The sequence below is a fragment of the Protobothrops mucrosquamatus genome, unplaced genomic scaffold (assembly GCF_001527695.2).
Source record: "Protobothrops mucrosquamatus isolate PMUCROS unplaced genomic scaffold, P.Mucros_1.0 scaffold2042, whole genome shotgun sequence".
Taxonomy (NCBI): Eukaryota; Metazoa; Chordata; class Lepidosauria; order Squamata; family Viperidae; genus Protobothrops; species Protobothrops mucrosquamatus.
The window spans coordinates 131,420-156,984 of NW_015388149.1; the positions used below are offsets into that span (position 1 = coordinate 131,420).

Sequence of the window (25,565 nt, forward strand, 5' to 3'; positions counted from 1 at the left end):
CCAGCACACTGAATTGCACTCAGAAGCTAACTGACAACCAACGTATTTCATGGAACAGGGTATTACCTGGGCATATATTGTGGCATACCTATTACTGTTCGCAATGCCACATTCTGGACTGGTTATAGATTCCAGGTGGGTCTTCGAGGGCAGCCCCTTGTAAAGCACATTGTTATTGTCCAAACATGAAGTGACTAGGGTGACTGATTATCCAGAGAGCCTCCCCAATCTAGAAGTGGGTGCAACTGGTACAGCAGAAGAATCTGTGCAAAGACCTTCCTTCCCTTAAAGATAAGGAGCTGACAGTCCAGGAGAATTCCCAAGCTACACACAAATCTCAAAGGGGGAAATACTGTACTACACCATCTAGGACTAAAGATGAAAATTTCTGGGACAACAGGTCAAAGTATCCCCAACTTCTCAGTCTTGCTGAGAAGCTGGGGATACTCTTGGTCCGGCCCCCGGGTCCAATATATGAACCCATTGCGGCCCTCGAGTCAAAAAGTTTGCCCACCCCTGGGCTAGGACTCCGGGGGAATTCTCACCTAAATCCCCCCAGGCACGCTCCTGGGGGGACTAGGGAACCCAACCCCTATCCCAGCCAAACTCACTTTCTCCCCTTTGCCCGGGGAGAAAGTTCCGAGCCGCAAAACAGCTGATCCGCGCTGTTTTGATGGCTTTGACGCAGTCCCGGGCTGGAGGCTCAGGAAAAAGCCTCCTTCGGCGGCGCCTCGCCACAGGAAGCTCCGTTGCTCACTTTTTTTCAGCAGCTTGTTCCAGTCCTCTCAGTGAATGTAAAAAAAAATTCTCAATATAAGGTTGAGAGAAAAAAATAGATTTACTGCCTTACCATTCTCTTGCTTGTTACTCCAATATAAAAAATAGAGATGTGCAAAATGTTTTGAGTATTCCAAGCATGAAAGAAAATGTGTTTTTCAGAATGTTGATTCCAGATTGCAACAGAACTCTAAAAATAGACAAAATATTGCACACACAGAATACTGTACAGGTTAGACAGTATTGGACAGTTCGTGGTTGGACCAAACCACACATGTTTTTTTCTATAAATGGATCTGGAGCTTGCATATGTCAGTAGAGATGTTTCAAGGTACCTCTCCTTCCATTCACTTTACCTCAGCGGTCCCCAACCTTTTCAGCTTGGCGGACTGATTGGGGGGGGAGAAAGGATGGTTCTGTGTAAGTGGCAGGCATGCGTGTGAGCAGCAGGTGCACATGTGTGTGTGCCTGCCCCTTGCACAAATGGATCTGCATGCGTAGCTAACGCTTACGCAAGTGGAGCTGCACATATTCGCATACCCCAGTTCCAAGTGGGCTGGGGCCTGGGCGTTTGGGGACCTCTGCTTTACATATCTTTTTTCTCTATAGCATTTTTTATGGCACTGCATGATACCATGCTCATGTCCTAAGATGTCTCCCATTTTTCTTTCCTGAAGGAATCGTTTGCAGTCTAGACTCCAGGTATCACGTTTCATAGGACTTTTCATCCTCCCTGGATACTTTTCTCCTTCACAATTTTAAGCAATTGGATTCTATCTACTTTCTCATTGAGTTAATCAGAATCTGCTCTTCTGAAAACTAATATAGGTAGCTGTCAATTAATGACTGCAAACTGAGACAGGCAATTCTGTCACTAAGCGACTCAGTCATCAAGTGAAACACTCATGTGGTTATTATCACATGATCACAACTTGCAAATTACTGCTGGCTTCTCTATTGACTTTGCTTGTTGATCAAGCAATGCTATGAAGATCACAAATGGTAATCACATGACCATGGGATACTGCAGCTGTCATAAATGCACATCAGTCATGAATTGCCCAATCATGATCACATGATCCTGGGATGCTATGACCATCATAAGTATGAAAACTGTTTGAAAAATGACTTTTTCAGCAGCATTCTAAGTTTGAATGGTTGTTAAACGTGACAATCATTAACTGAGGACTATCTAAACATAGATCAGATTCTTTTTTATTTTTTCACCCTGGTCTTCATGAACTCATTGCTAACATGATTATATTCAAGGTACCAAACAATTTCTTCTCTTTATTAGAAGATACTAGGGCCTTTTTTAAAATAACAAATTCTAACCTAAGCAGATATTTCAGTTGCTGACAATAAAATTTGAGTTTTCTTCAGTGATTTATTTTAATGTTTTCAAAATCTCTCACCAAATATTTTATTTGTTAAAATTGTTGCCATGTAACTAACAATTTATTTACAGTGTATCACACTATTTTTGAATTCATCGTAAAGTACTATAATTGTTTTGGTAAAAAACTGTCAGGAGGAAACACATTTTGCAGTGAAAGGACAACATTTAAAAAACAGCATAGTATTTAAATGAATACCAACTGGGAGCACTGCTTGGACACACTTTCCTGCAATATAAACTCTGCATTGTCCTTAGAGAACAAAATAGAGAATGATCAAGAGAATGAAAATGTTAAAGCTACAATGAATCTCATTAAAAAGAAAAAAAACGAATTTGTGATCTTTCTTCATTCAAAGCACAATACAGTAGGAAAGAAAACAAACCCAACAACCACCAAAATTCACTAATAAAACCAGAGAGATAACCAAAGGACAAACAGAAGGGATGTTTGCTATAACAGATGGTAAGTCCATGAATTTAGGTTAATCTCATGAATGGTTAAGAGATTCATTTAAGACTGTCTCAGACTATAATATGAACAAGTAAAAGATACATCTAAAGCTACACCAAAGCAGAGAAGCAACTGGCTTATGCAACGACTTTCCGATCACTGTTTCTTGCCGTTGTGAATATCATCAAATAACTATATAAAAATATAATATCAAGTATTGTGGCACTTTCAAATATGATGAAAAGATTTTCTAATTTTTGTTTATTTTGTATTTCTTTTTTTAAAAAGTCAACTTAATGAGGTTGATTTCCTACTGAACTGCTTCAAGTTCTATAAGAGGAGCAGGGTGTTTACCTGTAAGTGAAATGTCTAGTCATTATACTGGATTCTGCAATTGCATAAAACATTTTAGAAACTGTGAAACAAGTTGGCATTCCTGCCCCCTCCTTTATCCACAGAGATAGATCATTACCCTCCTATACAGTTTTTTTCAGCATTGCTTCGTGAACATTAAAATTGCAGGTAGTCCTTGACTTACAACCACAATTTGGATCGGAAATTCAGTCACTAAGCAATGCAGTTGTTAAGCGAGTCATCATGTTAACTGGATTTTATGACCATTTTTACCGTGGTTGTGTTAAGAAATCACCATGCTTGTTAAGTGAATAATGTGGTCATTAAATGAATCGTGCAGTGAATCCAGTTTCCCCAACTGATTTTGCTTATTGTAAACTGGTTGGGAAGATCACGAATCATGATCACATGAATGCAACATGCCAGCTGGTTGCAAAGCACCTGAATTGCAATCAAATCACTACAAGGGTTAAAACTTTGAGGACATGTTGTAGGTCACTTTTTTCTAAGGCTGTCATAACTTTCAACTGTTGTTAAATGAATGGTTGCAAGTGGAGGATTACCTGTAACGGGGGTATATTAATGGTGGGAAAGAGGGCAGTTTATATGATAGCACAGATGACCAAAGGCATGGAGTTATATGCAGGCAACTGCCTCTCGCTGTCTATGAACTGAACAATTGAGTGAATGACAGAAAAACAAGAGTGATATTCCATGTACATAAAAAGCAAAAGAAACGAAAAGAAAGAAAACCTAAGAAGTAACTAATAATACTAAATACTATTAAAAAGCCATGTAGTAGAGAACAGAATAATTGCAGAAAATACGGTCAGAGAAATTTGTGTTTCTGATGCTAAGACAGGATGACTAGAAGATAAAGGTCCATCCTACTTCCATGTGTTTGCTAAACATCTCTGCTTTAACAGCTTCCATTTTCCGGGAGGCTACATTTTCTTGTTGACAAGATTAAATATGCCATTTTTAACAGAAATTATTGCAGTGGTTTTCAAGCTATTCTTGGTTAGAAATATACGCACAAAACTCTCTCCAAATTTGGCATAGGGATTTTTTCACAGAATAGAATAGAATAACAACTTTATTGTCACTTTGAATGTACACTAATCAGCATACATTAAAATGAAAGTTTGTTGCATATAGCTCTCATAGGATCACCGCCTCCAATATACACTACATAAATATGACAAAAATAAATAATAAACAAATACAGAATTATGCATATACCCACATATATTATATGACACAGAGAAACAACACAGTCTAGTTCGGATTTTGTATACATGTACATGGCGAGAAAAACAAATCTTGCAAGTTTACCAGACAGAGGGCATAGAGCAGGGGTGTCAAACTCAATTTCATTGAGGGCCGCATCAGCATTGCGGTTGCCCTCGGGGGGCCGGGTGGGTGTGGCCAGGGTGGGTGTGGCCTACTGGGTGGTCATGGATGGAGTGGGTGTGGCCTACTGGGTGGGCATGGCCAGCTCCACATCATTCGCGTCAAGGGTGCCTGTGGGGGCCTGGGCAGGAGTGGGACAGACCTGAGGGTCTCTGGCAGAAGGGGGTGGGACCAGGGCAAGCGCCAAGGCATGGTCCATTTCTTCATTCCTCACAAAGGGTGACACCTCCCCAGCATGCACCCAGAGGGCGGGGACAACGTGGCAGGGGCTGGTTCCTCGCTGTTTCTAGACAGCCTTGTGGAGCTAAGACTGAATGCGTTTCAGCATAGATGGCCACCACAAAATTGTACATTGGCTCTTGGCCGGCCTGGGCCAGGGCCAAGGAAGCGGGGACCGTTCCCTCACTGTTTCCAGGATGGCTTCGCGGGCCACATGAAACCATTTCGCAGGCCGCATCCGGCCCCCGGGCCTTGTGTTTGACATATCTGGCAGAGAATCTAGCTATTACAGAATCGGGTAGTCCTGCTACAAATACTTTGAAACCTCCTCCCAGAGGGAAGCAACAGAAACAGAACATAAAGTGGGTGTGTGGTGTCTATAACAATGCTTTGAGCTCTAAGCACATAGCGCTTATAAGCTACTCACTGCAAAATTTCATATAGAATTTGCAGAAAACTGTTAAATGCTTATTTTATTATTTTTACAATTTATGATATGCAGCAAATATATAATTTAGCCTTCTGATTGAGATTTATTCAAAGAAATATAGTGGTAGAAAACAGCAAGATGAAAAATGGATTGATTCAATAGTATAACCAGTGAAATCATTGGGAAATTGTCATGATTAACTTAAATTCTATTGGTTTCAATTTAAGTAACTGCAAGTACTGCATTCTACATGCTGGTCTATGACCGAATAAAGAGTTGATGTTGCTGATTGGTTTCAATGAATATGATTATGGAACCAAATCCTACATTTACTGTATATCATTTAATAATAGCCAGCCAAACCTATTCTGGAAGTAAATGCCAGCGTCTGGAGTTTTTCAGTGTGGATATTCAACAATTCAGTGGATAAGAAAACAATAAAGAATTTGGTATACCTGCTAATATTAAGGCTCTGGCGCATTCACTTCGGCCTTGAATGGCAGATTTCATAAGTGCAGTAAATCCAAATGCATTCCTTTTCTCAATATCAAGACCGGAATAATAGTTGAGTAAATATTGTGTAATGTTAATATGTCCTACCAAAAGAACAAAAATTATAAAGAATATTTAAAATCAATACAAATATTATCTGATTAATTTTTATAGGATTTTAAAATAATGACATGCTAATGCACAAAGGAAATTTTCCATTCTCTCTCTCTCTCTCTCTCTCTCTCTCTCTCTCTCTCTCTCTCACACACACACACACACACACACACACACACACACGTAAGTCTTATATATTCAAATACCAACTGAAACATAAAGTGCTATGGCACAGACACTAAGTAAGATATTCACGGAATGAATTCACCCCACTTGTTTCCTTTATCTGAACCTACATTTTTTTTTCCTTCAGAGTAATTTTTCTTCCAGAGCTATTAGCCCCTGAACAATGCTGAAGGGAACACAAGGGCAGTTCAAGGGCACTAAAATTCCCTAAATTTATGTTTGATTCTCAGGTAAATGAAGCTTAAGGAAAAGCATAAGACTCTTACCCAGCAATTCCCTGCCAGACTGCTTAGCACAGAGGTCCCCAACCCTCAGGCCATGGATCGGTACTAGTCCGTGGTTTGTTAGGAACCGGGCTGAACAGCTGGAAGTGATGGCGAGCATGTGAGCAAATCCGAAAACATCCCCCCTCCCCAAGTCCATGGAAAAATTGTCTTGCATTAAACTGGACCCTTATGCCAAAAAGATTAGGGACTGCTGGCTTAGCAGATATGCCCAATTATTTGGCAAGGCTTTGGGGGACTTACACATGACTGCAAGAAAAAGCTTGTATCTCATGAACTTCCTTACATTATCTAATAATAAGCCTTCTGAAACACAATAGTAAACAAACAAGAACTAACTTATAAAAAGATTAACATCTTCAGACTAAACGTTAACTAAAGTTACTTCAGGCAATCTTATCCATGGTCAGAAATAATTTCTGTGGCAGCCATCAAGAATTCCTCTGTAGATATACTTTCTATATCCATTACCTAGTAATTACAATTTAACATGTATGGATCACATTTGCTCAGATAGCAGGAAGTAACTGATTCAACGGTCCCAAAAACCTAGGTTATTTTCCACATTAATCTGGAAAGCCTTTTTGGGTAAAGTGCATAAGAAAATGGAGTACGCAGTTGCAGAACAGACAACAGAGCAGTTAGATAGCATATATTTTAACAGAAACACAATAATTTTTGCCAAATTTTGTAAGCAAAATGTTGGACTGCTTAGAGAAATGGATATACTTCTGGTGGAAAATAATTTAAACAAAATCTGAGTGGCTTGAGAATGTTGTTATTCAAGAGTTATGAAGTGAAAGTTGATATTCCTGTATTAACAATACAAGACAATGAAGATCATGCCTCAAAAAGCAAGCTAATCTGCATATGAGAATTTCTTCAAAGACCCTTTTTGAGCTCCTTCAGAATCTTGGAATGATGATTTGATAAAATATTGGCCTGGTCAACACACTGATGATTCCCAAAGACACTCTCTAAGTAAGGAAGACTATTCCATTTGATCTTCTGTATCCAATACCAGTTACTTGAGTGTTTTCTTTGCATTCTTGAAATCCAACATCAGAAGGGCATTGCTGGAGAAAATATAATTCAGTTGCTGAGAAGGTGATTTTTTTCCAATTTAAATTGAAGTTCAAAATAGATAACCTTTACTAATAAACATATATATTTAACCAGAGACAGGTCTCCCCTTTAGTTTTAGCCTCTTTGTATGTCAAGAACTGAATGAAGTTATCTTGCAGTTATTCTTAAGCAGACTTTCTTAGTATGGTACTTCACTGTGAAAGGCCCTCCCTCCTAAAATTTGTGAATTGGCTACAATTATATCTGTTACTAGAAGTGCCTTTTAAAGTTTATCCAGGCTTTTCTTATATCACCATGATACATATGTATTTCCCCCACTTTTAAGTGGCATATGCCATTTTTTATTCTTTTTTATATTTTGTGTGAGAGTCCCCTTTTGGTATTCTGTTATCTGCTGGTTGCCATGTTATATTTTTATTTTGTATTTGTTTATTGTTATATATATATTCTTTACTGAGTTGGATGGTCTTACAGATATTGCAAATAAATAAACATGATTTTAATCAATGGGTTATATTTCTAATGAGGTGCTTTGGGATCTGTTATAATGAGAAGGATATAGACATCAGTATTTATTTATGTGTTTGCTTTTTATTTAATTGTTGTCTTACTGGCCATGTATTATAGTTTTCCACATAGATCTTGACTCCTGCAGTTTTCTTGGCAACATTTTCAGGTGTGGCTTGCCGTTACTGTCTTTCCATTATAGAGAGGGAATGGCACCCAGCTGGCTTAGTGCCTAAGATGGGACTAGAACTCCACTTTCCCTGTTCCCAGCCTAGTATCTTTAATTACCACATCAAATTGGCCAAAGTTCCAATTTTCAGCATGGGGAATAACATTTATACAGAGGATATAAGTGAATTGATGAAATAAATAAACTTGGAGAATAGAATATATTCATTCTTAGAAATAGTTTCAACAAATCATTAGCTGTAATCTTCGTTTGAGGACTGTTTTTTTGCTTGCCTACATGTAGCAAATCTATCAGAAGGGACAATCTATCACAGAGAAACATTATAGACGTAGGGCAGCTTGTAGGCTGAAGACCAATTAAACCAGACATGTCAAACACAAGGCCCGGGGGCCGGATATGGCCCGCGAAGTGGTTTCATGTGGCCCGTGAAGCCATCCTGGAAACAGTGAGGGAACGACCCCTGCTGCCTTGGCCCAGGCCAGCCGGGAGCCAATGTACAATTTTGTGGTGGCCATCTTGACACTTGCCCCGGTGGACCATGCCTTGGCACTTGCCCCAGTCCCACCCCCTTCTGCCTCAGATCTGTCCCACTCCTGCTCAGGCCCCCATAAACACCCTTGATGCAAATGATGTAGAACTGGCCACGCCCACTCAGTAGGCCACAACCACTCCATCCACGCCCACCCAGTAGGTTGCACCCACTCTGGCCACACCCACCGGGGCCCCCCAGGGCAACCACAATGCTGATGCGTCCCTCAGTGAAATTGAGTTTGACACCCCTGAATTAAACCATCAACTCCTTGTCTCCAATCTGACAGAACAACATAAATCTTTAGTGCCATTATTCCTCAATCAAAACATGTTTTTCTAACTTGCCATTTGCCAGGTTGCTCATACTGTTACATACAAAAGTAGCTCAATTACTGTGAGGTTTAAAAAATATTTCCTTATTTTACTTTGCAATCCAGTTAGTCTCATTTTACTTTGAAATCTACAGTGCATGTCAATCAATGGTATTAAGAAAGTTTAAATAGGTAACTCAATTGCATTATCTATTCAAATCTTTAAAATCAGAAACTGTCAATCACAGAATGAATATAAAAAAAAATCATTTTAATGATTTCAAAGATCCTGGAGCACTGGGGAACTACCAGAGGACTGGAAAAGAGCTGATGTAGTTCCCATCTTCAAAAAAGGGGAAAAAATGGATCCATGAAACTATAGACCTATCAGCCTGACCTCAATACCTGGAAAGATTCTAGAAAAGATAATCAAGCAACAAATCAGTGAACACCTAGAGGCAAAAAAAGTCATTACCAAAATCCAACATGGGTTTGTCAAAAACAGATCACGCCAGACAAATCTTATTGTATTCTTGACCAAGTGACAAAATTAGTGGACCAAAGGAATGCTGTGGATATAATTTACTTGGACTTCAGTAAGGCATTTGATAAAGTAGACCACAACCTACTACTTGATAAGATAGAAAAATGTGGATTAGACAGCATCATCACCAGATGGATTCGTAGCTGGCTGACCGGCCGTACTCAGTGTGTGGTCCTTAATGGAACTGCATCTACATGGAGGGAAGTGTGTAGTGGGGTGACCCAGGACTCTGTTCTGGGCCCAGTGCTCTTCAACATATTCATCAATGATTTGGATCAGGGGATAGATGGGGAACTCATCAAATTTGCTGATGACACCAAGCTGGCAGGAATAGCCAACGCTCCAGAAGGTAGGCTTAAGATACAGGAGGATCTGGACAGACTTGGACATTGGGCACTATCTAACAAAATGAAATTCAATTGTGACAAAAGTAAGGTTCTACATTTAGGCAAGAAAAACCAAATGCACAGGTACAGTATAGGTCAGGGGTTGGCAACCTTGGCTCTTTTATGACTCGTGGACTTCAATTCCCAGAAATCCTGAGCCAGCCATGCTGGCTCAGTAATTCTGGGAGTTGAAGTCCATGAGTCATAAAAGAGCCAAGATTGCCTACCCCTGGTATAGGGGGTACCTTGCTCTATTATAGTAACTGTGAGAGGGATCTGGGAGTCCTAGTGGACAATCACTTAAATATGAGCCAGCAGTGTGCTGCATCAGCCAAAAAAGCCAACACAGTGCTGGGCTGCATTAACAGAGGGATAGAATCAAGATCACATGAAGTGTTATTACTTTACAATGCCTTGGTAAGGCCACACTTGGAATACTGCATCCAGTTTTGGTCACCACGATGTAAAAAAGATGTTGAGACTCTAGAAAGGGTACAGAGAAGAGCAACAATTATGATTAGGGGACTGGAGGCTAAAACATATAAGGAATAGTTGCTGGAATTGGGTATGTCTAGTTTAATGAAGAGAAGGATGAGGGTTGACATGATAGCAGTGTTCCAATATCTCAGGAGTTACCACAAAGAAGAGGGAATCAAGCTATTCTCCAAAGCACCTGAAGATAAGACAAGAAGTAACGGATGGAAATTAACCAAAGAGAGAAGCAACCTAGAACTAAGGAGATATTTCCTGAGTTAGAACAATTAATCAGTGGAACAACTTGTCTCCAGAAGCTGTGAATGCTCCAACACTGGAAGTTTTTAAGAAGAGACTGGACAGCTATTTGTCTGAAATGGTATAGGGTTTCCTGCCTGAGCACGGGGTTGGACTAGGTGACCTCCAAGGTCCCTTCCAACTTTATTATTATTATTATTATTATTATTATTATTATTATTATTATTATTATTATTATTATTATTATTATTATTATTATTATTATTATTATTATCATTATTATTATTTATATGCCTTAGTTACTTTTCCCCTTTTTAATTTTTTGTAGGTTTCTTCTTTTTACTAACAGGATGGGAAATGTCTGTAGCATCATTAGCAATATGATCAACAACAGAAATTTTTTGTTTAGTAGGTTTTCTAAAATGTTCAACAATATCCATTCCTTTTCATTCACAGACCATATACATAATAAAACATTACAGCACATTCAAACTTGGAAAATTGTAAAGAGCAAACTTTTCATTGTCCTTCCACATATATAAATAACAAAGACAGTTTAGCAAAGATAATGCAGAAAATCAAAATCAGAGAGTATATCATGTAAAACCCCTGAGTTAAAATAGAACATTCTAAATCACCCAAATCAACTTATTTTTAAAATATTCTATTTGACACATTTTATTCTGCTTTGACCATTTTTGTTCTCACTTTTGCCATGCCCTGCTGGTCTCAAAAGCCCTCTTCAAGCAAAGACCAAGATAAGGCACTCTATGAAGCAGACCCTTTGTTGGCAGACCTCACTCTTTCTCCCCTAGACTGAGCAAACACCTCCACCAGTCTCAAGAACCTTCGCATCTGAAGAAAAAGTGTCAAAAGAAAAATAGGCAGAGATGCATTCAGCTCTACTGAGAAACAGAAGGATCTGGCATGGTTATTTAGGAGTTATCAATTTTTAATAGGAATTTTAATAAAAAATTACAATTATAGAGATAAAATATAGTACAAAAAATAATAAAAGGAAAAGTGCAAAAAGAAAAAGAAAATAGAAAGAAATAGAAGAAAAAATAAGAATAAAGTAAATTTTCTTTCGTTATTTCCTTACTGTATTGTGAAGAGGTACAATCTACCTCAGATCTCAGTGTCAAATTATCTATAAATATTAGGTTTTTCCAAAGGACTTCAAATATTAGGAGAGAAACAGATGTTGGGTTTAACAAAAGAAAAAAAGAGTGTCGACAAGAGATAACAATATCGAAACTGGCAGTGTTCGTGTCTAATCTTTTTTCCAGATTTTGCCAAGTCCTGTATAAAAGCCATAGCTGTCATAGTCTTTATCCACCACTAGATGTCAGCACTAGTTTATTTTTTAAATTATCAAAATAGAAAATTGCCTTTAAAATGAGAATCTTAACCATTCAACAATTCTAAACTTATTCAAATTTAGGTTTTATATTCATTTCATTTCATTTCTGTATGTTTTGGTCTTCCATAAAAAGTTTAATTCACCACTTCCGTTAGTAAAAAGGTGGGGCAAAATTTCCCTCCTTCAGGTTCAGAGGTTTTTGCTTCTTGGGAATTTTTTTTCCAGGAAAGTTATTAAGTAGGATAGAGAAAATCGATGATCTTACCCAGATTCAAATGTGCTATTTACAATCAGCTTAAAATACTGCTTTTTGACTTCGGTTGCTTGTAGCTTGGGCTAGACTCTGAAATTAGGCTAGCCTTCCTCCTGTTGGTTTCTGGAAGGCTTCTCCTGGACCGATCGGGTCGACTGCCGTCTCTCCCTGGTCCGCGGGACTTCCTTCCTTCTTTCCTGCCTTTTCAGGGCAGCTTCTGGCCCATTTAGGGTCCCCTAACAGGAAGAAATTCAGCCAGAGGGCACAGAGCCCCGAAATCCCTTGGTTGCTGCGCTACTGCTCAAGACCGGAAGTCCCAGTCTGCATACTGGTTTTTTTTTATACACATTTTATTGGTCTTTTTAATTTTAACATCAAAGTGCTCAGGAAAACACCGTGGTGAAAGGGTAATCAATCATAGCAAAACAAGTCATATATATATATAACTAAAATTAATACCTTAAAAATTCCCCCCTCTATTTCCTCACATGATATAACAAATTTAGTTTAATCTATTTCTTCTTAAAATTCAATCAATCCACACAATCATCCCTACTATTATATCTACAAAAATCACTCCTGCTTTTAAGCTCCACTAATTTCAATTAAAATATTCCAATTGATCTTAAACAAACATATTAATAAAATTTTGGGTATCCCTTCTACAACACACATAAAATTCCAAGAATAACATTCTAATATTTTCACATATATTCCATCTCTTAATTTAATACATCATTAATTAATACCCTTTCTTCTCTTATCATAGATCTCTCTCTTTCTTCTGCTATTACAAAATAGTTTTCTATATAAACAGAGTAAAAAAACAAAAAAAGGATCATTTTGACCTGTTAAGTAAAATTTAACTCTCAACCAAATTAACTATCGTATCTAAAACAAACATATTATTACACCAATTATTATCTTACTGCTTTCATTTACTCAATTAGATTGTCAAATCAGTCCAAATCTATAAAGCCTTTTTGACCCAATAATTAAGATTTTAAATCACATTTTTAAATCTAACTCTGGCTTTTTTTCTATACCAAGCTGGTTTCCGTAATGTCGCATCTATGTCATCAAATCTCAGTATTTGAGTACTAATGTTTATCAACAAATCGATCTGATCAAAATTCTCTTCCCCTTCTTCCAGTGTCATGTAAGCAATATAGTCCATTTTATTCCATATTATAATTTCAGCTTGATTATCCAGGTTGTCATAACTTTCAAATGATCGCGTCTGGCTGTCAATTCCTGTTAATTTTAGCAATGGGAGAACTTCACTTATAGTCATTTTTTGATCTTCAAAGTTCTCTGTTTGTACATAGACTTGTGAAATATCCTCCTCTGTAGTAGTTAGTTGATTTATAGAGTAGTTATTTAAGGTCTCAATCTGGGATTTTGGGTCCAGAATTTTTCTAAAGTTCAATTGATCAGTGAGTTCTTCCATCTCAAATTGTGTACACTGTTGCATATAAGCTTCTTCTTGGCCTGTAGATTGGTCTTTTAAAATTTGGGGCTCAGCCTGTGATTCTAGAAGATGGTCTTTAGTTTTTCTCCATGACTTCATCTCCTCTGTCATTTCCAATATTTTTTCCAATATCAACTCATAATCCAGTCCAGAATTCAATTGATCAGTAACTTCTTCTTCCATCTCAGATTGTGTATAATGTTGCATATAGGCTTCTTCTTGGCCTATAGGTTGATCTTTTAAAGTCTGAGGCTCAGCTTGTGGTTCTACAAAATAACCTTTAGTTTTTCTCCATGATTTCATCTCCTCTGTCATTTCCAATATTTTTTCCAATATCAGCTCATAGTCAAGCTGTGGGTAAAAGTCTTCTATTTCCATAGTAAAAGAGTCTTTTAATCTTTTTGTGGAAACTATATTTATTAAGAGTCCATATACATCCCCCTCCACAATTTTTAAATCACAAACACAACCCACAGCTGTTTCCAAGCCTTTATCTTTTCTTCTTGTTAATTCCTGAAGGACAAAAACATATCCAAACACCAAAACAAAGAGATTAGAATTGCAGTAAATATTTTAGCCACAAGATGTCCTCAGTAAGCTATAAAAAGTTTTTTCTTTGCACGTTAAAAGCCTTTATCTCGTTAAGAATGACAAAGAAAGAGACAGAAAAAAGCAAATATCTTCAGTATAGTAAGTAAAATAATGCTCTAAATTACAAATCTTTCCAGGGATGCCCAATATCCAAAAGGTTCAAAATATAATAAGTGCTACTCTGTAGTTTTGTTTGAAGTATTTTTTTCCCACCAAACAGATGCCGCTTTCTTAGAACAGGGAAGTCATCCAAAAAGCAAGCTCTTTGCAGGAAAAATAGTTCAGGACGGAGAGAGGGAGGAAAGGTCTCACCCGGATTCACCATGGTGGTTCTTTATGCTTAGATGATTTTCTGACTTCAGCTGGCACAGCGAAGTGATCGGCCATTTTACTGACTGATCTTCTTCTCCATCGGCCCTACGGAGTTAGCTCGGACTGTAGGGGGAGCCGCCGCTCCACCGCAGCCGAGCAAAAGCCTCCTCGACGGTGGTCGCCCCTCCAGGGTGATTTAAGACCCGCATAAGGGTCTACCGGTAGAGAGAAAAACAGCCAACAAAGAGCAACAGCTCTTCGTATGGCTGAAGCTGCCGTGATCCGGAAGCGGAAGCCCCAGTCTGCATACTTTTATTGAGGAAGGGAAATGTAAGAGAATGTTCAAATTACAGAATTAGTAAACTAATTGCTCATCCCAATGATGTTTTGATTACGTATTTAAAAAAATATAGAGTGGGAAAAATGCCAATCAAGCAGATTTCAGAAACAGCAGAGGTCAGATAACATAAGGTGGACAATAGATAATAAGAATATACAAAAAGAACATATTGCAAAGCCAATCCAGCTTTACAATGCTGCATATCATACTGATTATGTTCTTTCCAATAACCACCATTTTTGTCTCAAACAGGATCCTCCTCAGGAAAGGTGATTACCTGAACATGTAGCAAATCCTTCCCATCTTTACTAGAAAAGGTTTGTCTTTTAAAAATCCAAGAGAAAAGAAATGGGCAAGGACTAGGAAAGGAACTCTGCTCATGAGTTTCTAATTAGATGGAATTTATTAAAATGCCACTTAGAGTAACCCCATGGCAAGATCGGTGACAAATAAATTTAACCAATAAATTTAACCAATAAAAATCTGAAAAATCCAAGGGAAGCAAATGGGAATCTTGTGCTGCAGTGATCCATTTATCTTTGAAGAGTAGGTGACAAGTTACTTAATGATAGAAACACTGTGTATGATTCCTTTTACTTTGGGATGTCTGTACCTATTTAAGCTTTATGATCACTGATATTTTTAAGTAAACTCGGGGATTATTTGGTTTAGGNCCAATTTACAATCTATTCTGAGTCTCAACATTTTTTGCATATTTTCCTTTTGGAAATTCTCTTGAAAAGCTATGATTTGTAGAATTTTATTTTTCCTTACTCCTCTACTGACAGTTGTGCATGCACTATATAAAATTAAAAAGGAATGCTTATCTTTTTTTCTTTTCCTTTTAAAAATAAATGTAATTGTGTTTATATCTTGCAAATGTGACCTAAATCCAAGGAAAGGAGATACTGATTTCTCAAGTCACCTATCTCAATGCTCCAGAATCAGGAGGCAATTACTACAGAATGTATTTCATTATTTACAGTTCCCCCACCCCCCAACATCTTACTTACCATGTGGCTCACAGACTGGGGATCCCCATCTATCACACACAACGTTAAAAGAGAGGATGCGTAATAAGATCTTTCTCTTGAAAGATAGGCAGCCACAGTAACTACCAACCAGTTACATCAGGGCAGGAAAGTAGGGCTAAAATGTGTAGACCTCACCCTTACTGCCACAGGAAACAAGACTTTAAATCAGTTTTTGTGAGTTAGTTGCAGTTCATGAAAGCCTAAGCCTCTTAGCTGGAAGAGTTGGAACCACATTCCTTCAGATTCTTTGGTACCAAGAACAAATATAGTTTTCCTCTAATTTCAGTGCTCTACAGAGATTTAGGAGCAATTCCTGAACAGATCATGCCAAACCAATCTTATTTCATTCTTTGATAAAGTGACCAAATTAGTAGACCAGCAAAATGCTGTGGACATAGTATACTTAGATTTCAGTAAGGCATTCGACAAAGTAGACCACAATCTACTGCTTGGTAAGGCAGAAAAAGATGGAATAAACAACATCACCACCAAATGGATTTGTAGCTGGCTGACAAACTGTACTTAACGAGTAGTCCTCAATGGTATTACATCCACATGGAGAGAAGTGGGGTACCACAAGGCTTTGTCTTAGACCCAGTACTCTTCAATATCTTCATCAATGACTTATATGAGGGAATAGAAGGGGAACTCATCAAATTTACAGATGACACTAAACTGGCAGAAATAGCCAACACCCCAGAAGACAGGCTCAGGATTCAAAAAGATCTTGACAAACTGGAACAATGGGCCCTATCCAACAAAATGAGTTTTAATGTGGAGAAAAGCAAAGTTTTACATTTAGGCAGGAAAAATCAAAGATATAAGTACAGATTAGGTGAGACCTGGCTCAAAAACAGTAACTGTGAGAGAGACCTTGCGAATCCTAGTGAACAATCACTTGACTATGAGCCAGCAATGTGCAGCAGCATCCAAAAAAGCTAATACAATCCTGGGTTGCATAAACAGAGGTATACAATCAAGATCACGTAAAGTATTAGTACCGCTTTATAAAACCCTAATGAGACCACACCTGGAATACTGCAATCAGTTTTGGTCACCATACTACAAAAAAGATGTTGAGACCTTGGAAAAAGTTCAGAGAAGAACAACTAAGATGATCCAAGGCCTGGAGACTGAAACATATGAAGAACGGCTGCAGGACTTGGGTTTGGCTAGTCTAAAGAAAAGAAGAAATAGGGATGACATGATAGCAGTATTCCAGTATTTGAGAGGCTGCCACATAGAAGAGGGGGTCAAATTATTCTCCAAAGCACCAGAAAGCAGGGCAAGAAACAATGGTTGGAAACTGATCAAAGAGAAAAGCAACCGAATTAAAGAGAAGTTCCTAACAGTGAGGACAATTAACCAGTGGAACAGCTTGCCTTCAGAAATAGTGAGCGCTCCATCACTGGAGATTTTAAGAAGAGACTGGACAGTCACTTGTCTGAGATGGTATAGATTCTCCTGCTTGAGCGAGGACTGGACTAGAAGACCTCCAAGGTCCCTTCCAGCTCTATTCTATTCCTGAACTTGACCTCTAAGGCATATCTGTTACTTCTGGGGAATCTTTTTAAAAAAACATTTCAGCAAGACCATCAAATTATCTAGGGCAGTGATGGCAAACATTTTAGAGACCGAGTGCCCAAATTGCAACCCAAAACCCACTTATTTATTGCCGGGTGCCAGGTGGGCGTGGCCCACTGGGTGGGCGTGGCTGTGGTGGTCATGGCAGATTGGGTGGGTGTGGCCAAGGTGGGCGTGGTCACCTCAATGTTGCTCGCAGGGAGGGATGCCTGTGGGGGATGGGCAGGGTTGGGGGAGATCCAGAGGGTTTCTGGCAGGTGAGGCGGTAGGCAGGAGGCTCGTCCTACAGGGTGAGGTAGGGTGGAGGTGCCATTGCCATGGGGCAAGGCAAGGGTCGGGGTGGTTACTGCCTGACACCATCGCCCCCGCACACAGAGGCCAGCGAGTGCATGGGGGCCGACGATGTCCGTCAGCAGCCACAGCTTGCCGGCCCCTTGACCGGCGCACTCTGGGGCTCCACAGCCCACTGGTAGCAGTTCAAAGAAGCCACCTCTGAGCTGAATGGCCGGCCGACGGCTGAGGAGGTGATGCAATGGGTTGTGCCCGGGAAAAGGAGAGCATGAAAGACCAGGAAGGACGGGACTGGAGGGAGGGAAACCAGCCGTGCCAGGATGCATCCGGCCACGTGAGACCTCGGCGAGTTAGCAGGAGGCTGGTTGAAGAGAGACAGTTGCCATCTCCCGGGCATGGTCCACATGCCCACAGAGAGGGCTCTGAGTGCCGCCTCTGGCACGCGTGCTATAGGTTCGCCACCACTGATCTAGGCCATTCCAAGATAATGAGATAGTTAACTGGTTACACATTAATCTCCAGCCTTCCAAATGTATGATAAATGGAAACAACTAGATTAAGATTGAGTTGCAATTCTATTTCCATACTTAACTATTCAAGAGTCTTCTGAGCTTATTCATATTTCAGGATAACAAGAATGCTAATGCTAGAGCAATAGCAAGCAATTGGTCCCATGCAATTGTCTTCCAGTCCAACTGATATTTTGCAAGGATTGTTAAAGGGGGCAGAGCCCTCTGGGTAAGAGCTTATCCAGTAACCAGATATCACTAGCCAAGTTCAAAATTTCACCCTAGATTAGAGTTCAGATTGAGTCACGTGGCTACATTGATTATAATACATCTGGGAAGCTGGAACACTGCTTTCAAATTTTTTATTTGAACTGAATCAAGCAAACAGCAACATAGTTGAAATACAGGCCAAATTGAGATGTGCCAAAGAGTTGTGTTAAACACTGGGCCACAAATAATTTCATGGCAGGGACAATTCTCAGACTGTTGCAGCACTTTTCTGCACTGTCAACATAGTATGCATAATCCCAATTTTTCTCTTGCCCAAGAATGAAAAACTAACTAGAGCTTTAAAACACATCTTCATCTCTTTGCTATTATTACCCTGAATTGGTTAGCTGCTTATTTTAGGTGTCTTGGCAAATGCTACAATATTTTCTTTGATAACTAAATTGGAATTATCAAAGCAATAATGGGAATTAAGATAAATTCACTGCATCAGTAGCACATAGCATGAATGGCAACTGCTTCTCATATACCTGTGGGGGATGGAAATTCAGTTCATTCAAATGCTTGACTATGTAAATATGGAACACATAGTTAACCTATTGGCCTCAGGAGACATATGAGTACTACTGTAGTGATAAATATTTAATAACTGGGTCTGCAGCTCCATTGCCACTGCATGCTACTAGGTGCTAAACAGCTGATTGTGCAATAGGCGGGGGGGCGGGCGCTCAGCTCTGCTTTCAACAGGCTGGCTAAATTCCAGAAAATTTAACAATCAGCTCCCACAAGCTGGTACAAGCCAGCCCTAGCACACCACTGCATATGGGAAAGTAATCTGGAGGATATACTTTGCTATCTTTTAATGTAAATGAGGTATCTGATCATCCCTAATCCTGAGTTACGTGAGCTGTTCTGTTTCAGTAAATAAAAAGTGAGGTCAAAGTTTGCTTCTAGTATTCAGTATTTGCTTTTTATCAGATGCAATGTAACTTTTGACTTTTGCCAGCTTTTATCTGAAAGATCAGATTTTTAGTCTCAGAAACTGGCTGCTGGATACTCATCCATGGGCTCATCTCCAGTGTTACAAAGGGTTAAAAAATAGGAATCCCACATGTTATTTTTGTTTTTTATTCCTTAGGTTTACACACTGTCTTTCTCTCATAAATCATCTAAAGTGGGAGGAATCTGGCCAGCCTGTATCCAATGGCAATATTCCAGAATGGCTTGAATCCTTGTTCTAATGTTAAAATCCCCAACAAATGATAAAATGGATTTGCGCAATACTACCTGCCCCCAATTAATAAAACTGATGATTTCATTATTAATTAACAAAATAAATATTCCATTTATTTTTAATAATGAAATGTTAAATGTAATATATCAACCAAAACAATGATAGACCTTATAGTATTATGTAATTATTATTTCATTGGAAATATAACCCCCCCATCTAAAACCATATTTTTAGATATTCTATTATTATATTTAATAATATAAAATATATTTTGAGTGGGAAGTAGCTATTCCTTTTGTAGAGTAAGTGTCAGGTCAGACGATCAATACTTTGCAAATGCTCTTCAGGAAGGATCACTCCAACTTTGAAAAACAAACGCAAAGAAATTAAAAAGAAAATAAAAAAAAACAAACAAACTCAAAGGACAGATTTGATGGACCTCTAGGTCTGTGTTTCCATGTAAGTGTTAAAAAAGACCAAGAACATTCAGGCTTCACACAGGGTTTTAGAACCCTTACCTGGTTTGGCATTCAGTATACTTTTGCATGAAATTGGTAATACTGCCTAGAAAGCAGAAGGAAAATGCTCAAGTTTTGATCTGCTGTCTCAAATTCCCCTTGCGGACCCACACTTGGACAAACCCTGACCCATACAAATTGCTAATAAATAATCTTGCATGCATCTCTTTTTTTTTAGATTTCAAAATGTATTTATTAATTCTTGTTTTTATTCTCATTAGTTCTTGGCATGGACAAGGCTACAGATTGACCATGAAGGACCTGTAAGATGCAACAAGAAAGCTTTCTCTTACTCTTTCCATTTCTTCACAGAATTTTATTCAGTCACACCAGGCTTTAGAATTAAATTTATACTTGAATACTTCTCCTTTTATTATTATTATTATTATTATTATTATTATTATTATTGTTGTTGTTGTTGTTGTTGTTGTTGTGTTGTTGTTGTTGTGGTGTTGTTGTTGTTGTTGTTGTTGTTGTTGTTGTTGTTGTTGTTATTATTATTATTATTATTATTATTATTATTATTATTATTATTATTATTATTATTATTATTATTATGGCATTTCAGTATTCTGCATGAACTTTTATCAAGACCCATAACTGAGCTTTTATTCAACCTGGAGAAATAAATGACAAGCTCTCAGGAGGTCAGAAAGTTCCTCACTTTTTGAATATATTTTACAACTTTAAAATGTTTTTGTTCATACAGAAATGTTCTGTATTAATTCACTACAAATAGGCAAGTCCTGTCCACACAGATCTCTGCAAATTTTCAAAGAGATACCGTATTTTCCGGCGTATAAGACGACTGGGCGTATAAGACGACCCCCGACTTTTGAGAAGATTTTCAGGGTTTAGAAAGTCGTCTTATACGCCGGAAAATACGGTATTTTGCTTCCATAAGCATTCAACTGAAGTGCTCCCTTGAGACTGCTTTACTTTTTTCTGTTTTACTGTCATGTTGCTTCTCAAGATTCCTCTGATGAGGAGTTCATATCTTTTGGACTCTGAGAGGGACAGCTTGAGGAGAGAGCCATCTCTCCCTAAGAAAAGGTACAGCTAGAGATGATGGTCTATTAGAATCCACAAATCTTCCAAGGGTAAAAGAGAGACAGCAACTAAGGTTGCAGGAGCAAAGAACAGAGTACATGCCTGAATTCAAGAGCTGACAGGATAAGAGCTTTTCCAAGAAAGTAATTAGGGAAACACTGGGAAACTGTTGTGTTGATTTATACCTGCTTTTGACATCCCTTGGTATTGTTTGCAAATGAGATTATTTTTGAGCATCTTGTTAATCTCTCTCATGTACTCAGGTTATAAAACACGAATTTAATATTGGCTTGTGATCTCCTATTCTTGATTATCCTTAGGAAAACTCTGCTGCCAGCAAACCCTGCAAAGATCTAGTTACGGACAACAGATTATATTCGGAGTAATAGGCTATATCACGCTTGGATTCTTTAGCCTGTTTCCTTGGCTTTCTTTCAGGAAAAGACTGAAGGATACTTTTATCAATTATGGGCAAAAAACAGGACATCCTCAGCCCTTCCTTGATCCTCCAGCACCTGCAAAACCTGGAAGAGGCTTCTTCACATGAGCAACACCCACAGAGGTTTCATCTGGCTTTGAGGAGTGCTGCTAGAGAAGCTGCTACTCAGCTGAGAGATGATTTCTCCACTAAGACTTGCCAAAGCTGAAAGATGGTTCAATGCAGGTGTTCGTCCTTGTGCAGAAGCCTGTTCTAGTTTTTAGAAGTGTCAAGTGGGAGACAAAAAACTTTGGGGCAGTGCAAAACACTTTATCAAGGCAAATACAGGAAGTCATCGGACAACTGTTCATTCAGTGTTCGTTCAGAGTTACAACAGCACTGAGAAAAGTGACTTATGACCGTTTTTCACATGTACAACCATTGCAGCAACCCCATGGTCATGTGATCAAAATTCAGACACTTGGCCACCGACTCATATTTATGAAGGTTGCAGTGTCCCGGGGTCACGTGATCACCTTTTACAAAATTCTGACAAGCAAAGTCAATGGGGAAGCCAGATTCACTTAATAGCCATGTTACTAACTTAGCAACTTCAGCGATTCACTTAACAATTGTGGCAAGAAAGGTCATAAAATGAGGCAAAATTCATTTAACAAATGTCTTACTTTACAACAGAAATTTGGACTGTTGTGGTCATAGGTCGAGAACTACCTGTAGTGGCGTTGCCTCTAGGGAACAAAAAATCATTGTGCAGATATAAATTGCTTTGCACAGGACTATTTTACGTGATTTACTAAAGATTTAGAATGAGGGAAAAGTCTATGCGTAAATTAAATCCTAGATTATTTAGGATTATTTTTGTGGAGCTATAGGGAGGTAGCATTTTTATTGATAGCTTATTACAGTACAGATGGGGTATAATATAGTTACTTCTATTTTTATAAACCTATGACACAGAATTGTCTAAATGCTACTTATTTAAAGCCCAGGAATTATACCTTAAGACAAGGATTCAAATAATTGTTTAGGGTTATATACAGGTCTTTAAAAATGTTAATCAATCTGAAGTAGCCAGTAGAAGATCTTATAATATCTGTCAATTTAAGAGAAAGTTTTTCCTTGAAACTAGACGTCAGCAACCTTTCTGCCCACAGGCCAGATCTGGCCTTCCACCCAAAACCATCTGGCCCATATAGTCAAAAAGAAATATATCCACCCAGCCTGCGCAAGAGAGGGAGAGAACAGTCACCCATTTGGCTATTCTTGTGAGCACCTGATGCCTCTTCCAGTGACACTTTTGGCAACAAATTCTCAGCCGCTTGGCATGGGTGGAGCCACAAAGGAAATAATAATAATGACCGCATGACCTCTTCCCACTTTTGCAAAAGGAGAGCCTTGCTTTAAATGATAGTTATCCCATATCATACTAAGGCAGTGATGGTGAACCTTTTAGACACTGAGTGCCCAAAAACCGTCCTGCCCCCCACTCTGCCCCCTGCCCCACTGGCTCCACCCCCACCCCCCCGCCCGCTCCACCCNACCACCTCCACGGCCTGCCGCAGATTGCCCAGGTGGCCCTGCAGTGTCATAGCGGCCACACCCTCCACCCGCAGCAGCATCTACACACGACGGGGTGCAAGGGTAGAGGCTTGCCCCTGCTGACCGGCTGCCATGTCCTTGGCTGCGCTGCTCTATGCGGGCCGTGCCTGGGGGCAACTCTCCTCCAGGGGGGCTGCTGGTGAGGAGGGGGCCACAGGGGGAGGCAGGGTGGGGCAATGGCACGCATGCCCACAGAGAGGGTTCTGAGTGCCGCCTCTGGCACGCATACCATAGGTTTGCCACCACTGTACTAAGGTATTTCTTTAACTCCACTTTTATTACCAGCCATTTGCTATACTCAGGTGACAGATTCTTATGTGAGCAGCTGTAAAGGGGCATTCAAGATCTATCTGGAGAAATGACTTTAAAGTAGAGTTGGAAATCTATGATAAAATGCTGTGGTATTTAGATTGGAGATTTCAAACTGGGAATCACTAAAGTATGCGCAAAACCTGGCACCAAACAACCATAGGCTCATCAGCTCATTTTGAAAACATCAATGCTACTGGGAGCAAATGATTCCCTTTTCTGCTGTGACCTGATCCAATAAGTGGATATTTGGAAATTGATAACTAGTTATTTAAACATATTTATTTGCTAGGGATGGTTATTAATTTCCCATATAAAGGTAAAGTTTTTCCTGTCCAATTTTGTCCAACTCTAGGGGGTGGTGCTCATCTGTTTCTTGGTTGAAGGAGCCAGTGTTGTCTGAAGACACTTCCGTGGTCATGAGGCCAACATGACTATACAACAAGGCACACAGAACACCTTCCCATTGAAGTGCTACCTATTTATCTTGCAAACTGCTAAGTGGGCAGGAGCTGGGGCAAGAAACGTGAGCTCATTCTGTCCTGCAGCACTCGTGTCTAGAACCCAGATTGTCAGCTTTCCAGCTGACAAGCTCAGTGTCTTTACTTGCTGAGCCATCACGCCCCCTTAATTTCCCATATATGCTTGGTGAAAGGCAACACAATTATTTTTGCATAGTTTATTTTCAATCCTATAATTAGGCAATGGTTAGCAAAAACCCGAAGATTACAATTTAGGTATGGGAGACAATATCTATATCATCGGCATAGATGAGCATGGAAATTAATCTCTGATTTTTGAGGGTATGGGGTGAGATCCAAATTTGGAAAGGCACTGATTGGTTCCCTTAACACTTTAATGGAACTATTACCTGGGGAGTGGTGCTGTTGAATGTAATTGACATCACAGTTAATCTCCACAGAGTGTCCTTGGGTAACACTATAATTAGCTACAGAAGCCAGCAATCAATAAAGAGATTTTGCCATTGCTGCTGGGGGGCTGAGGAGGGTCAAATCAAAAACTTCATATCAATAATGGCAGCCTAGAAGTTCTCTCTGGGGAGGAGCCACCTGGAGGTTTATCTGTGTTGCAAATGGGTGTGGAAATTTGCACTACTCAGGTGACCTTGACGACACAGATAAACCTCCAGGTGGCATCTCTAAAGCAGGAGTCTCCAATCTTTCTGGATTGGCGGCCCAGTGGGAAAGGGAGGGGCAGGCACCTTTATGCATGCATGCACACACATGCAAATGTGGCTGCGTGCGCATGCGTGCTACTGGGGCTGTGAGCATGTGTGCTCTGCAAATGGGGCTACTAGCGCCGATGCATGGCTTGCGGCTCGACTAGCACTGACATAAGTGGGGTGAGTGTGCGCACAGACCATAGGTTGGGGACCTCTTCTCTAAATCACGGGTATCAAACTCGATTGTGTCATGTGATGTATCACATTTTTTGCCTTTGTGGAGCTGGGGTGGGCGTGGCCTGCACGTGATGCATCCAGCCCATGGGCTGCCAGTTGGACATCCCTGCTCTGAAAGAATGCAAACGACCAGCTGTCTGCAAGGAGTACAAATCCTTCCATTCCCCACCATCCAGTCAGAGATGAAGAAGCTTATTGGATGAGAAGTGAAACGTCTTCAAAGAAAAAGAAGAAAGTCCAGTTGCCTCGTGAAAAAGCACCTTTGGGATAACTATGACCTGGATGACTGAGAATTTTTAGCTATCTGTTTTGTGTACTAATGCATAGCATGTATTTCACTTATTATGCTGAGCAATCTAAGTGAGTGATAACTGCCTGGTGTACACTGTCCCTCTCTTTAAAAATGAGGAAGCCCGATATTCATTGGTCATCACAAGGACCACAATTACAAAGGTGCACTACTGAACATAAAAATTAAATGAGTAGCAAATATCCTTACCTGCCTGAGCAGCTGTAATTAGAGCTGTATTCCCTTCGTTGTCCTGCCAGTTTACATCAATATGAGGACACTGTGCTAAGGCTATTACAATATCCACGTACCCTTGGTAACAGGC

General features: G+C 39.5%; 1 protein-coding gene across 1 annotated transcript in view; it reads right to left on the bottom strand.

Annotated features, from left to right (window-relative positions):
• The window catches only part of ANKRD33B (ankyrin repeat domain 33B), a 29,779-nt gene extending 4,220 nt beyond the window's left edge, over positions 1 to 25,559 (bottom strand). Inside the window, exons 1-2 of the mRNA XM_015823907.2 lie at positions 25,451 to 25,559; positions 5,499 to 5,639 (exon numbers count right to left, since the gene is read on the bottom strand). Coding sequence (XP_015679393.2) covers positions 5,499 to 5,553 — 55 coding nt within the window. The 5' untranslated portion in view covers positions 5,554 to 5,639; positions 25,451 to 25,559. The remainder of the gene's footprint in view (positions 1 to 5,498; positions 5,640 to 25,450) is intronic.
• Positions 25,560 to 25,565: the final 6 nt, after the last annotated feature.